Source organism: Trichechus manatus, unplaced genomic scaffold (assembly GCF_000243295.1).
Source record: "Trichechus manatus latirostris isolate Lorelei unplaced genomic scaffold, TriManLat1.0 scaffold00030, whole genome shotgun sequence".
NCBI classification, from domain to species: Eukaryota; Metazoa; Chordata; class Mammalia; order Sirenia; family Trichechidae; genus Trichechus; species Trichechus manatus.
In genome coordinates this window covers 4,305,176-4,318,582 of record NW_004443966.1, presented here as the reverse complement: position 1 = coordinate 4,318,582, position 13,407 = coordinate 4,305,176, and the positions used below count along the sequence as shown (strand labels likewise).

The 13,407-nt window shown below is 39.8% G+C and overlaps 1 protein-coding gene across 9 annotated transcripts in view; it reads left to right on the top strand.

The window, feature by feature from the left end:
- Nucleotides 1-13,407, top strand: part of ADAM10 (ADAM metallopeptidase domain 10) — a 158,297-nt gene that overhangs the window by 121,983 nt on the left and 22,907 nt on the right. For all 9 annotated transcript variants that reach the window (XM_004374612.3, XM_023729682.1, XM_023729675.1 and 6 more), the window contains 2 exons: nt 3,604-3,767; nt 11,897-12,080. In XM_004374612.3, the coding sequence (XP_004374669.1) occupies nt 3,604-3,767; nt 11,897-12,080 (348 nt within the window). The remainder of the gene's footprint in view (nt 1-3,603; nt 3,768-11,896; nt 12,081-13,407) is intronic.

The following is a 13,407-nucleotide window of genomic DNA, read 5'->3' as shown; positions in this document are numbered from 1 at the left end:
CTCAGCATAATGTCCTCCAGTTTCATCCATGTTATGAGATGCTTCACAGATTCATCGTTGTTCTTTCTCGTTGCATAGTACTCCATTGTGTGTATGTACCATAGTTTGTTTATCCATTCATCTGTTGATGGGCATCTAGGTTGTTACCATTGTTTTGGAGTTCTGGGGATTTTTTTGGTTTAACGTTTAAAGATATATCTCAGGGCAATAGTTTCAGGGGTTCATCTAACCTTCTTGGTTCCAGGATGTCTGGAGTCCATGAGGATTTGAAATTCTGTTCTCCCTTTTGATCAGGATTCTTCTATGGAATCTTTGATCAAAATGTTAAGTAATGGTAGCTGGGTGCCATCAACTGAATGGATGACTTCTGGCCTCATGGAAAAGGGGGCAGTTGTTCATGGAGGCAGTTAGCCACACATTCCATATCCTCCTCTTATTCCTGACTCTCCTTCCTCTGTTGTTCAAGATGAATAGAGACCAACTATTGTGCCTTGGATGGCTGCTTGCAAGCTTTTAAGACACCAGGTACTACACCTCAAACTAGGAGGTAAAACAGAAGCGCTAGACGTGTTTTTAGGCCAGTTAACTAGGGTGTCCCATGAAACTTTGACCCTAAACCTCCAAACCAAGAAACCAAATCCCATGAGGCATTTGGTTGTATATAAGCAGCCTTAGCAGCTACTCTTTTTTTTTTTTTTTGGTCGTCGTTGTAAATATATCTACCACACAGCTTTTGTCAATTCAACTTTTTACAGGTGTACAACTTATAGACAGCAAATACAATAATCTACTGTGCAACCATACCCTTAATCAACTTGATAGTTCATCACGATTAGACCCTCCTTCCCACCCCTGGTAACCACTAGTAAACTTTGTTCTCTGTACATTTGCCTTTTCTTGTCTTTTTATATAAGTGATGTCATACAATATTTGTCTTTTTGTCATGGACTTATTTCACTCAGCAAAATGTCTTCCAGCTCCATCCATATTGTAGTGCATGTATCAAGACTTCGTTTCTCCTACTGGCTGAGTAGTATTCCATTGTATGTATGTACCGTATTTTCTTTACCCAGTCATTGTTGATGGGCAGTTAGATTGTTACCACCTTTTGACTGTTGTGAATAGTGCTGCAGTGAACATTGGTGTGTAAGTCTCTGTTTGAGTCTCTGCTTTCAAGTCTTTTGGGTATATACCTAGGAGTGGAATTGCTGGTTCATATGATAGTTCTAGTTCTAATTTTTGAGGAGCTACCACACTGTTTTCCGCAATGGCTATACCGTTTTGCATTCTCACCAGCAGTGGTTAAGCGTTCCAGTTTTCCCACATCTTTGCCAGCGTTTGTTATATTTAGTTTTTCTAATCTTAAGCCATCCTAGCGGGAGTGAAATGGTATCTCACTGTGGTTTTCATTTGTATCTAACTGATGGCTAATGATGCTCAGCATCTTTTCGTGTGTTTGGTGGCCATTTGAATGTCCTCTTTGGTGAAATGTCCATTCAAGTCCTTTGCCCATTTTATGATTGGGTGATTTGTCTTTTTGTTGTTGTCAAAGTTTTATATATATTTTGGTTATTAGATTCTTGTTGTATACATGATTTGCAGAGATATTCTCCCAGTCGTTAGCTTGTCTTTTCACTTTTTAGTAAAGTCTTTTGATGAACAAAAGTTTTTAATTTTTATGAGGTCCCATTTGTTTATCTTTTGTTGTTTGTACTTTTGTTATTATATTAGATAATCCATTGTTAAAAGCTAGGCCTGACAGAGTTGCCTTTGCTTTTTCTTCTGACAATTTTATGGTTTTAGTTTGCACGTTTAGTTCCTTAAGACATTTTGAATTTGTTTTTGTGTATGGTGTGAGGCATGGATCCTACTTCAATTATCCGCATGTGGAAATCTGATTTTCCCAGCACCATTTTATTGAAGAGACTCTTCTGTCCCTGTCGAATGGACTTAGCACCCTTGTCAAAAATCAGTTGACCGTAGATGTGTGGGTCCAAAGTTATGTTTTGTTGACATGTGTTTTCTGATATTCAGTAGGAATAAGGTAGTAATTGTGTTTGAGTACCATGCCATTCTTTCGGATCTTTTGTGTGTGTGTACCTTCTATTATGTGCTTTTTCAGGGGTTATAAATATTAGATATTTTTAAGTGGTTCAGTAACTTGGTTTTAACTTGGTGTGTAGAAACCTAAGTTGAAATAATTTAATCAGTTATCAGAATACTCTAATCCATCTGATTATATTTTAATAAAAATCAAATAGCAAAAAATTTTAAATGTGAATGTAAATTAAAGAACCTCTCACTAAAACTCTTGGATAAAGTTTAATTAAATGAAATCATGGTATTCTTGGTGCAGTATATATAATAACATGGATTGACTGTCCAGTTTCTGATTTTCCTGTTGTTCTTTTTCCAATTTCTCATAATAATTGCCTTTAGATGTGAAAACACTGCCATTTTGGTATTAGACTAAAATTCCTATTAATGAACAGATGAACTGCAAGTGATTTAATATGTATCATATAATTGTTGCTGGTTGCCATTGAGTTGATTTCAACTCATGCAACCCTATATATGTCAGAGTAGAACTGTGCTCCGTAGGGTTTTAATGACTGATTTTTTGGAAGTAGATTGCCAGGCCCTTCTTCAGAGACGCCTCTGGGTGGACTTGAATCTCCAACCTTTCATTAGCAGTCAAGTGCATTCACAGTTGCACCATGCAGGGCCTCCATATAAGTAGATTTTTTTTTTTTTGCTTTAAAATTTTTAAAGTGTCCTCAAGACATATTGGAAAAATTGTAATTCAATTTTTTAAACTTATTTTGAAAAAAATTTCAAACCTATCAGAGTTGCAAAAATAGTATAGTGAACGCCTGATAGATTAATCATTTGGTAACATTTTGTCACATTTGCTTTCTTCCTCTCTTCTCCTTTCTATCCTTTCTCCCTTCTTCCTCCTCTCCCCAAGTGCGCGCGCGCACGCACACACACACGCGCGCACACACGTACACACGCAGATACTATTTTCTCCTTACCCACTTGACATAACTCTTTTCCTCTTTAACCGCGCTGCGTGTGGCCTCTCAGGACGGTGACTCACACGCTTACGTGCCCCACTGCTATTGTCTGTAGACATGACCCTCATCAAAATCTCCTTGAGAGTATTTTGTTCACCTTTCATTTAACTTAAACCGTAGGTTTTCGTTTTAAAAATTAAGTACTGACTTAATGTAAATATCGATATATTCAAATTTAAGGGAAACTTAAAAAAGATTTGATTCACTGCATTAACCAGAGCGAAAGTTTGGGAACATTTTGACAGTGAAGAAGAACCTTTTCTAAGGGCTTTGTAGTCAGTCCTGGAAGTTTCTTTATGGGTGCTGTTAAAACTTTTATTCTAAATGACTTCCGAATCTTGGACCAAAGAAAATTTTGATAATTTAATGCATTTGGGTATCAATTGTATTTTAGACTCAAGAAATAGAAAATGTTTTAGTTTTATAGAGCATATGTTGGAAAGCTCTTGGAGGGTGGATGGGGGTGGAAATAGATGCTAATTTAGCCTTTTGTTGTGTCCCGTCCCCCCCCACCCCCCTGAACTAGGAAGCTCTGGAGGAATATGTGAAAAAAGTAAGCTCTACTCCGATGGTAAAAGGAAGTCCTTAAACACTGGAATAATTACTGTTCAGAACTATGGGTCTCACGTACCTCCCAAAGTCTCTCACATTACTTTTGCTCATGAAGTCGGACACAACTTCGGATCTCCAGTGAGTATTGTTAGATTAAAAAACGAACTGTTTGCCTCATTTTTACGTTCAGAGTGATTTTTTGTTGTTGTGGTTTGTTTGTAATGAAAACAAGTACGTAAGAATGTTTCATTTTCCTACCCCAGAACATAGCAGTATATTTGACCACACCGAAAGAGAGGAAGATAGAATATTTGTAATTAAAATAAGAAAGTAAGAGTAACAGTTCCACCAGAATTCTATAAAGGCAAGAATTTTTGTCTGTTTTATTCAGTGCTCTCTCTCTTGGTCCTAGAACAGTGCCTGCTACATAATTCACTCAGTTATTTGTTAAATGAGAATCACTTATCATTGCTTAAAGAGCACTCTGAGTTTTGAGCAAATCATGGAGTGTTTATTTCGTTTCTGTTAAAGTATTCTTGGAGTTTACTCAATTTGTTTTTCTCTCCTGTACAGTGAGATTCATATTTTTAAATCTTTTACTATAAAAATTTTCTAACATATGCAAAAGTAGAGAGTATAGCACGATGAACTTTCATGTGCCCAGTGTCTAGCTCAGGAGTCAGCAAACTTTTTCTGTAAATGCCTGCCAGTAAACATTTTAGACTTTGGGGCAGCATTAGATCTCTGTTGCATATTCTTCTTTTTTGTTTTTATGATCTTTTAAACATGGAAAATCCATTCTTAGGTTAGAAAGCTAGCATCTCCAAATCACGGTGAGCCCCTGTACAACAGAGCGAAACGTTGCCCTGTCCTGCATCATCCTCATGATCACTGTCGTGTTCAAGTTCATCGTGGCTGCTGTAGTGCCAGTCCATCTCAAGGAGGGTCTCCCTCGTTCTCACTGGCCCTCTGCTTCACCAAACATGGTGTCGACCTCCAGCGAATGATCCCTTCTGAAGACGGGTCTCAACCAGACGAGCCAGACAGCGTTCTGTTGGGACTCATAAGGTTTTCATTGGCTAATTTCTGGAAGGAGATGGGCAGGCCTTTTTTGTCTGTCTTAGTCTGGATGTTCCGTTGAAACCTGTTCACCATGGGTGACCCTTCTGGTATTTGAAATACTTGGGGTTAGCTTCCAGCATCACAGCAACACATCAGCCACCATAGTACAACATACTAACACTGACAGATGGGTGGTGGATTATTAGCTTAGGCCATGTAAAACCAGACTGTAGGCTGCAGTTTGCTGACCCCTAAGCTAGATTCAGCAATTATTAAGATTTTGCCACATTTTCTTCATATAACCCTTTCTGTTTGCTGAAGTATTTAAAACAATTTCATTCATCCTTACATGTTTCAGGGTTATTACACCGAACAAAATTAACAACAATTTTTGGTGTCATCTAATACCCAGTCTATTATATTGATTTTTAAGTGACCTGAAAATCAATACACACAGAAATATAAAACACTGAAAAATGTTTTCTTTGTGATTTTGGTAGGGCTTCTTAAAATAACAAGTTTGGAGAAATTTAATTTGAAAACTATATGTAAATTTTACTTGTACCTTATCACTTGTAAAAATGGAAATTTTTATAATTTTAGAAAAAAGTTATCTACCTGTAGCTTAAAATCTCCAAAAGCACTTCTCTAATTTTCTCCAAATTTGTAAAATATGCCATCTCACTAACTTTTGCAAGTTTTTCTTCTTCTAAGTCCTAAGCAGAAATGGGGAATTCCTGAACTTTATAAAGATCTTGAATTGTCACATTTATTCCTGAAGTTGCTAATCATTATTTTCAATGAATATTAGGACACATGAATTGTGGAGTGCCCTGGATGAAGTATTTAGAATTTGTTTGATCTCTGTATCTCATGTTTGCTTTTGAGACCTGTTCTTAAAAGAGAAATACTTATAATTGTAGAGGCGAGCAGAGAACCGAGAACCGGCATTCCCAGTTGATTTGCATCTCCAAGGGCAGCTGACTGACCTGCTTTCTCCCTCTGGCCCTTGGGGTCTGACCATTACCAGAGAAATTGTAGTAGCCATCCAGTTTACCCTCCCGCCCTCTGGTCCAGGTCCTCTCATATTTTAATGGGCCTACAAATCACCAGACTCAGTTTCCGAAAGTCTTTGGTGAGGCCTGAGTTTCTGCATTTCTAGCACATTCTCAGGTGATGCTGCTGCTGCTGCTGCTGCAGGTCTGTGGACCACAGGTGGAGGAGGGAATCTAGTCTCTAATCTTTCTTCACTTATCTGTTCTTCACTGTTCTTATCTTAGCCTGAGAGATGTTTTTTTAGTATATTAGTGTTATGTCATTTCTTGCTTATTGTTTAATGGATAAACTGATTCACATTCTTGGCCTCCCTTGCTGTCTTTCTATCATACCAGACTGCTTTTTATGACTCCACCATGTTCAATCATGTCCCATTCCTTTATGCATGTTGCTACTACATATGCACGGTAGGCGTTTTTGCTGTTGTTATTAGGTGCCGTCGAGTCGGTTCCGCCTCGTTGCGACCCTATGTATAATAGAAAGAAACACTGCCTGGTCCTGCACCATCCTCACAATCGTTGTTATGCTTGAGCCCATTGTTGCAGCCACTGTGTCAGTTCATCTCATTGAGGGTCTTCCTATCTTTCGCTGACCCTCTACTTTCCCAAGCGTGATGTCCTTCTCCAGGGACTGATCCCTTTTGATAACATGTCCAAAGCGTGTGAGACATAGTGTCTCCATTCTTGCTTCTAAGGAGCATTCTGGTGGTATGTCTTCCAAGAAAGATTTGGTCATTCTTTTGGCAGTCCATGGTATATTTGGTATTCTTCGCCAGCACCACAATTCAACGGCATTAATTTTTCTTCGGTCTTCCTTATTCATTGTCCAGCTTTTCCATGCATACGAGGCAGTTGAAAACGCTGGCTTGCGTCAGGCGTACGCTAGTCTTCATAGTGACATCTTTGTTTGCACAGTAGGCATTTAGTAATTATTTATTAATTTAATGGTAAGATCAGCCAGAGCCCCAAACACCTGAACATCTTTACCTGACATCTTTACCTGAAATTTTTCTTTATTGCTCCTGCCCTACATCTGTCATACGTACATGTCAGTGTTATTACTATCTTCATGAGAAAATATATCCCTTCTATTTGTTTTCACTAGCTCAAATGTTTCTTGTGCCCCTGTTGTATACCACTTTATAAGCTTCGTTGTGGGAGATTATAATCATAAATGACACAATTCTTGTCTCAGTATGAAAATTCTAGTATGTGTCCACTCTTACCAGATTAACCTGTGTAAGTGTAGTTCTAATCATGCCACTTCGGTTTATAACCTTACTTTTCAGTACATGCCAGTATTGCTGATGTAATTTCCTTATCTCAGCATTTAAGGTTTTCCGTAATTTGAGTCCAACTACATTTCTAGTGTTACCACCCCTCACCTGTCAAATCAAGTAATTCGTATTCCTTTAACACTTTCCTTCTGTCAGTAAATCAGTTCCTTCCCATCTCTGCCTGTTGAAGTCTTGACCCATGTTGTTATATAATGTAAATTAAAAAGTAATTTTATTTATTTTGTTGTTGAGAATATACACACCAAAACATACACCAATCCAGCAGTTTCTACAGGTACAATTCAGTGACACTGGTTACATTCTTCAAGTTGTTCAACCATTCTCACCCTCTTCTGAGTTGTTCTTCCCCCATTGACATTAACTCACTGCCCCCTAAATTTCCTATCTAATCTTTTGAGTTGCTGTTGTCAGCTTGATCCCATATAAATAGTTCTTAAAAGAGTATAATGCTCAAGGCAGACATTCTTTCCTTGTTAAGCCTAAACTATTGTTTGGTTTTAATAAGACTTTAGGGGATATTTTTGGTTTAAGGTTTAAAGATTATCTCAGGGCAGTAGTTTCAGGGGTTCATCCAGGCTCCATGGCTCCAGAAAATCTGGATTCCATGAGAGTTTGAACATCTGTTCTGCATTATCTCCCTTTTGATCAAGATTCTTCTATGGAATCTTTGATCAAAATGTTCAGTAATGGTAGTCGGGCACCATCCAGTTCTGATCTCCTGGCAAAGGAGGTAATTGTTCATGGAGGCAATTAGTTTCGCATTCCATTTCCGCCTTCTATTCCTGACTCTCCTTCTTCCCCTGTTGCTCCAGGCAAATAGAGACCAATTGTTGTGCCTTGGATGGCCACTTGCAAGCTTTTTGCTTGCAAGCTTTTAAGACACTCACTGCACTGCTCAGTGAAATAGGAGGTAGAGCAGAAGCACTGAACATGTTACTAGGACAATTATCTGGGATGTCCTGTGAAACCATGACCCTGAAACTCCAAATCACGGCACCAAATCCCATGAGGTATTTGGTTGTACATAAGCAGCCTCAGCAGAGACTCTTTGTTGTTGTTGTTGTAAATATATCTACCACACAACTTTTGCCAATTCAGCTTTTTACAGGAGGTTTACAACTTATTCACAGCAGTCACATTAACCGTCTTATATAATGTAAATTAATGTGACCCTTTATATGAGGCAGTTTGGCAGTATATACCAAGATCCTTAGAATGTTCTGCTTTTTAACCTAGTAAGTCCACTTCTGAGAATCCAGTTGTCTTAGTTTTCTAGTGCTGCTATAACAGAAATACCACAAATGGGTGGCTTTAATGAACAGACATTTATTTTCTCACAGTTTAGGAGGCTCCCAGTCTGAATTCAGGGCACCAGCTCTAGGGGAAGGCTCTGCTCTGGGGGGAAATCCCTGTCTCAGCTTCTCTGATGTTCCTTGGTGATCTTTATGTGGCATGTATCTCCCACTCCATTTGTGCTTATGGCTTCTGTGCCTAAGCTGCTCCTTTCATATCTCAGAAGTGATTGGCTTAATTAAAACCTTCCTCTTCCCCCCGGAGCCGTAAACGGTTGACATCTAGCTGAAGGGTTGACTGTTTGAACTCACCCAGCAGCACCTATCCAGGAAGACAGGCCTAGCCATCTGCTGCTGAAAGGTCACAGCGTGAAAACTATGGAGCAGTTCTGCTCTGCACACATGGGGTTGCTCTGAATTGGAATCAACTCCAGGGCAATTCACAACACCATTAACATAACAAAGAAAACCCTGTTTCCAGATGGGATTATAGCCACATGTATAAACCAAAAAAAAAGAAAAAACCCCAAACCCATTGATGTTGAGTGGATTCTGACTCATAGTGACCCCATAGAACAGAGTAGAACTGCCCTATAGGATTTCCAAGGCTGTAAGCTTTATGGAAGCAGATTGCCACATCTTTATCCCGTGGAGCAGCTGGTGGGTTCTAACCATTGACCTTTCGGTTAGCAACTGAGCGCTTAACCACGGCGCCATCAGGGCTCCACAGGTGTAGGGGTTAGAATTTACAACACGTATTTTTGGGGGACACAATTCAGCCCATAACACCAACTGAAAGAAATGAATGGAGTGTCTGTCAAAGATGGATGTGTACACTTCAAAGCATGAAAGTAGAAAAAAAGTGTATCGCAGTTTTATTTATAATAACAAAGACTTTTAAACAGTCTAAGTGGCCTCACAGTAGAACAATATCGTGAAATGCTCTGCAGCCATTTGCACGTCAGGTTTTCAGTGCTCACCACATGCTGTGAAGCTAAAAACTCACATACAACTGTGCACATGGAAGAGTCCAAAGTTTGTATGAACATGATACGGCTGGATACAAGTCAGGTAGGAGATAGGCCAGAGTCTTACAGTAGTAGTTACTGTGGGTGATGGATTATGATTAAAATTTTCTTTATCCATTTTTCTTTGTATTTTCTAATTTTTCTATAAATGTGTTATGTTTATAGCCAGAAAAGAGTTTTTTCTTTTTCAAATGAAAATATAGTTTCTTAATCTCTCATAGCACTTTTGGGGTGCAGTCTCAACGGGCTCTATCTCGTATCTGTAATAGGTGTTGTCTATTTGTGTGCTTATCTTCCTTATCTGAGGAGGGCCAATAGCTTGCATGCTTGTTTACAACTTATTCCCCCTTCCATGGCCGCCGATGATGATGGATAAAACAGCCTTCTGGGATACCCAGACCAAACCCATGGCCATTGCATTGATTCTAACTCATAGTGACCCTACAGGACAGAGTAGAACTCGCTGTAGGGTTTCCAAGGAGTGGCTGGTAGATCACACTGTCGACCTTTTGGTTAGCAGTGAGTCTCTTAACCAGTGTGCCACCAGGGCTCCTGGGGTAGGAAGGTAAATCGGTTAGTGATGTCTGTAATGGGGTTATGGGTCGGGTGAACCTCGGCAGATATCAGTGGTATCACTAGGGTTGGTGTCACCCAGTGTGGTAACTCATGTTCCTTCCCCTCATTGCGGGTACAGTGGCCGGCCCCACCCCATCACCTAAGCAGGGCTGAGTGCTGGCTCTCCCAGCCTGCTCCCTGTGGCTCCCCACAGCTTCTTCTCTCTCGCATTGGCCAAGGCGGAGACTCTACACCCAATGGTGGGCGCCATGGCCCAGCCACCTGCACCCTGACTGGCAGGTGGGGAGAGAGGACGAAATACCTCACTGGGTGACACCAACCCCAGTAGTGCCACTGCCTTAACCCCCCACCCACACCCCCTGGCAGTGTGTGATCTGCCCACTGCTGCCACAGACCATAGGGTCATTTTGGTGTCACTCCCGCTGACAGTGTCGGGGGTGCAGTCCTTACCCCTCAGCACCCTCCTAGTGATGCCACTGGCAGATATGTCAGAATTTGCTATCCCTTTTAACTAGTCTGTGGTCCCCTGAGGGATAGAAAGTAACTCATCTTTATATTTTTATAATATCATATTTTAGCATTTCCTTGGTATATATTGTATACTTATTAATATTTATTGGTTTGAACTGAAAGGTGGTAAGATATTCTGTGATGTAAAATATAAACATCAAGAGTTACACAGTATTGGGTTTTTTTTCCCTTTGTAAAATTTGAATACTGAGCATAATTCTAGTGCTGTACATTATCAATAACTGAATTGAAATTTGTAGAATGAAAATAGAAAGCAAGATAATTTTGAAGAATAGTATAGAGTTGTTAAATGCTGAATCTAAGTTCAGGAGAAAAGCAGGAGGTGTCAGGAAGAATAAAGATGACAGGAGGGTCATATTGTTAGTAGTTGCCCCAGCTCGGGGGAAGTAGAAAATGGAAGTGATTTTGATGGATCTAGAAAGAAGCAGAACGCCCTTGGGCATTTTCTTTCTCCTGGAACCCTACTAAAGTAGGGTTGTTGGGTATTATAAAATAATAATTTAATTAAATAGAACTATTACTCTAGGATTCAGTGTTTTTCACCCATTCTGACCTGTTCTGGCTTGTGGTTTTAGGAGCATTGTGACGTTTTCTTTTGTTTTTTGAAACAAGCATCCCCACGAGAGAAAGGGCTACTGGAACCTGATAGTGTTCTGTTTCTTGATCTCAGTGCTGGTCACATAAGTGTATTTACTTTGAGAAAATTAATTGAGCCATGGTGTAGTACTTTTTGTGTGTATCTGATATGTCCCTAAAATGACACTCCCTCCAGGAAAGACAAACAACAAACCCTGCTCTCCTCACATACACGCGCACAACCCCTGCCTTCTGTTCTAGTCTGCAAAGCAGTAGTTTGGTTCACCTCTTGGCTTGTAATTCTCATGTTAAAGTAAATCATTGTGTCTCCATCCCTACTCAGCAGTTTCCCTCTTCTTGTGTGCTAATGAGTCAGCCCTCTCAGGTGCCTGTCCCGTGTGGATGTGGCACTGTGTCTGTCTCTCCAGCTTCCTGTCTTTCTCTTACTGCCCCATCTCCGTCTTCTGTCAGCTAGTCACACCATGTGACTCTGTATATTTTAAAGATATTAGTAGTTTTTGAGTAGTAGTTACATTTCCTGTTACTAGTTTTAAAACTAGGTGAGCTGATTTTCCTAGACAGAGGACAGCCTGCCCCCCTGCTCACACAGCTGGACCCCCACCTGTCATTATGGCTGAGTCTCCTCTGACTTTCCTCTTTGATAACACAGGACCTCTAGAAGAGCAGACTGTTTTCCCACTCATAGTCTAAAACAATTAAGATCCTTTCTAAAGAAAAGGAGACTCCACAAGCTTCCACTGTTCTTTGAGGAGAAAATTACATTTCGTCAAATGACCCAAAAGCCTTATTTTCTTTGCTGTTTTATGTAACTCTGTATTCTTTTGACAGCATGATTCTGGAACAGAGTGCACTCCAGGAGAATCTAAGAATTTAGGACAAAAAGAAAATGGCAATTACATCATGTATGCGAGGGCGACGTCCGGGGACAAACTTAACAACAATAAATTCTCCCTCTGTAGCATTAGAAATATAAGTCAAGTTCTCGAGAAGAAGAGAAACAGCTGTTTTGTTGGTATGTATATTTTTCCCAGCATTTTATTATGAACATTTTCAAACATTTAGAAAACTTGAGTTATAGAGTGAGTACCCCAACACCCACCACCCAGATCTTACAGTTGTTAACTCTTTGCTGGTTTTGCTTGATCACATATTTATAATCGTTCCATCCCTCACTTATCTTTCTCTTTTACGTTTCAAAGGAGCCCTGGTGGCACAGTAGTTAAAGAGCCCCACTGCTAACCGAAAAGTGAAAAGTCGGTGCTTCAAACCCACCAGTCGCTCCATGGGAGAAAAATGTGACAGTCTGCTTCCATAAAGATTTACAGCCTTGGAAACCCTATGGGGCAGTTCTGCTGTGTCCTGTAGGGTTGCTGTGAGTCGGAATTGACGGGACAGCAATGCGTTTGGTTTGGTTTTTGGTTACATTTTAAAGAGTTTCAGACATGAGTATACTTCACCCCTAGACATTTCAGCCTACCTATCATTAGACTAGAGTTTGCGGTTCTTTTTTTGGTTTTTAGATAAGTGGAATGTACATATCTTAAGTGTATCATTCAGTGAGCTTAGATAGATGTATCTGCCGTGTAACCCAAACACCTATCCAGACCCAGAGCGTTTCTCTGGAAAGAAAAGTTCTTTCATTCCCCTTCCCAATCAGTCTCTTCCCCCAACACGCGATTAGAAGCAACAGTTGTTGTGATTTATTTCACCATGGATTAGTTTTCCCTGTTTTAAAACTTCACGTAAATGGAATCGTACAATGTGTACTCTTCGGCTGAAGGCTTTTCACTGAGCATAATCTTTGACATTCATCCATCAGTGTTATGTTCTTTTTTATTGCTGAGTAGTATTCCCCTATACGAGTACATGACGGTTTGCTCATCCACTTTCCTGTAGAAGAACACCTGGGCCTTTTGGGTTTGGGCTAATATAAAAAAAGCTGCTGTGAAATTCTTGGATAAGCCTCTTTGTGGACATACATTTTTATTTCTCTTGGACAGATACCTAGGCATTCACTAGCTGTAGAACTGCTGGGTCATAGGGTGGGCATACGTTTAACTTTATAAGAAGCTGATAGACCTTTTACCAAGTGGCTGTTTCTTTTTATACTTTCATCAACAGTGTACGAGAGCTCTGGTTACTTCATATCCTTGCCAACTGTTGGTTTTATACCACTTTTTAATTTTAGCTATTTGGGTGGGTATAACACGCACTTTTTTTTTTTTTATTGTACTTCAGATAAAGGCTTACAGAACAAATAGTTTCTCATGAAACAGTAGTACACATATTGTTTTATGACATTGGTTAACAACCCCACAACATGTCAACCCTCTAACTTC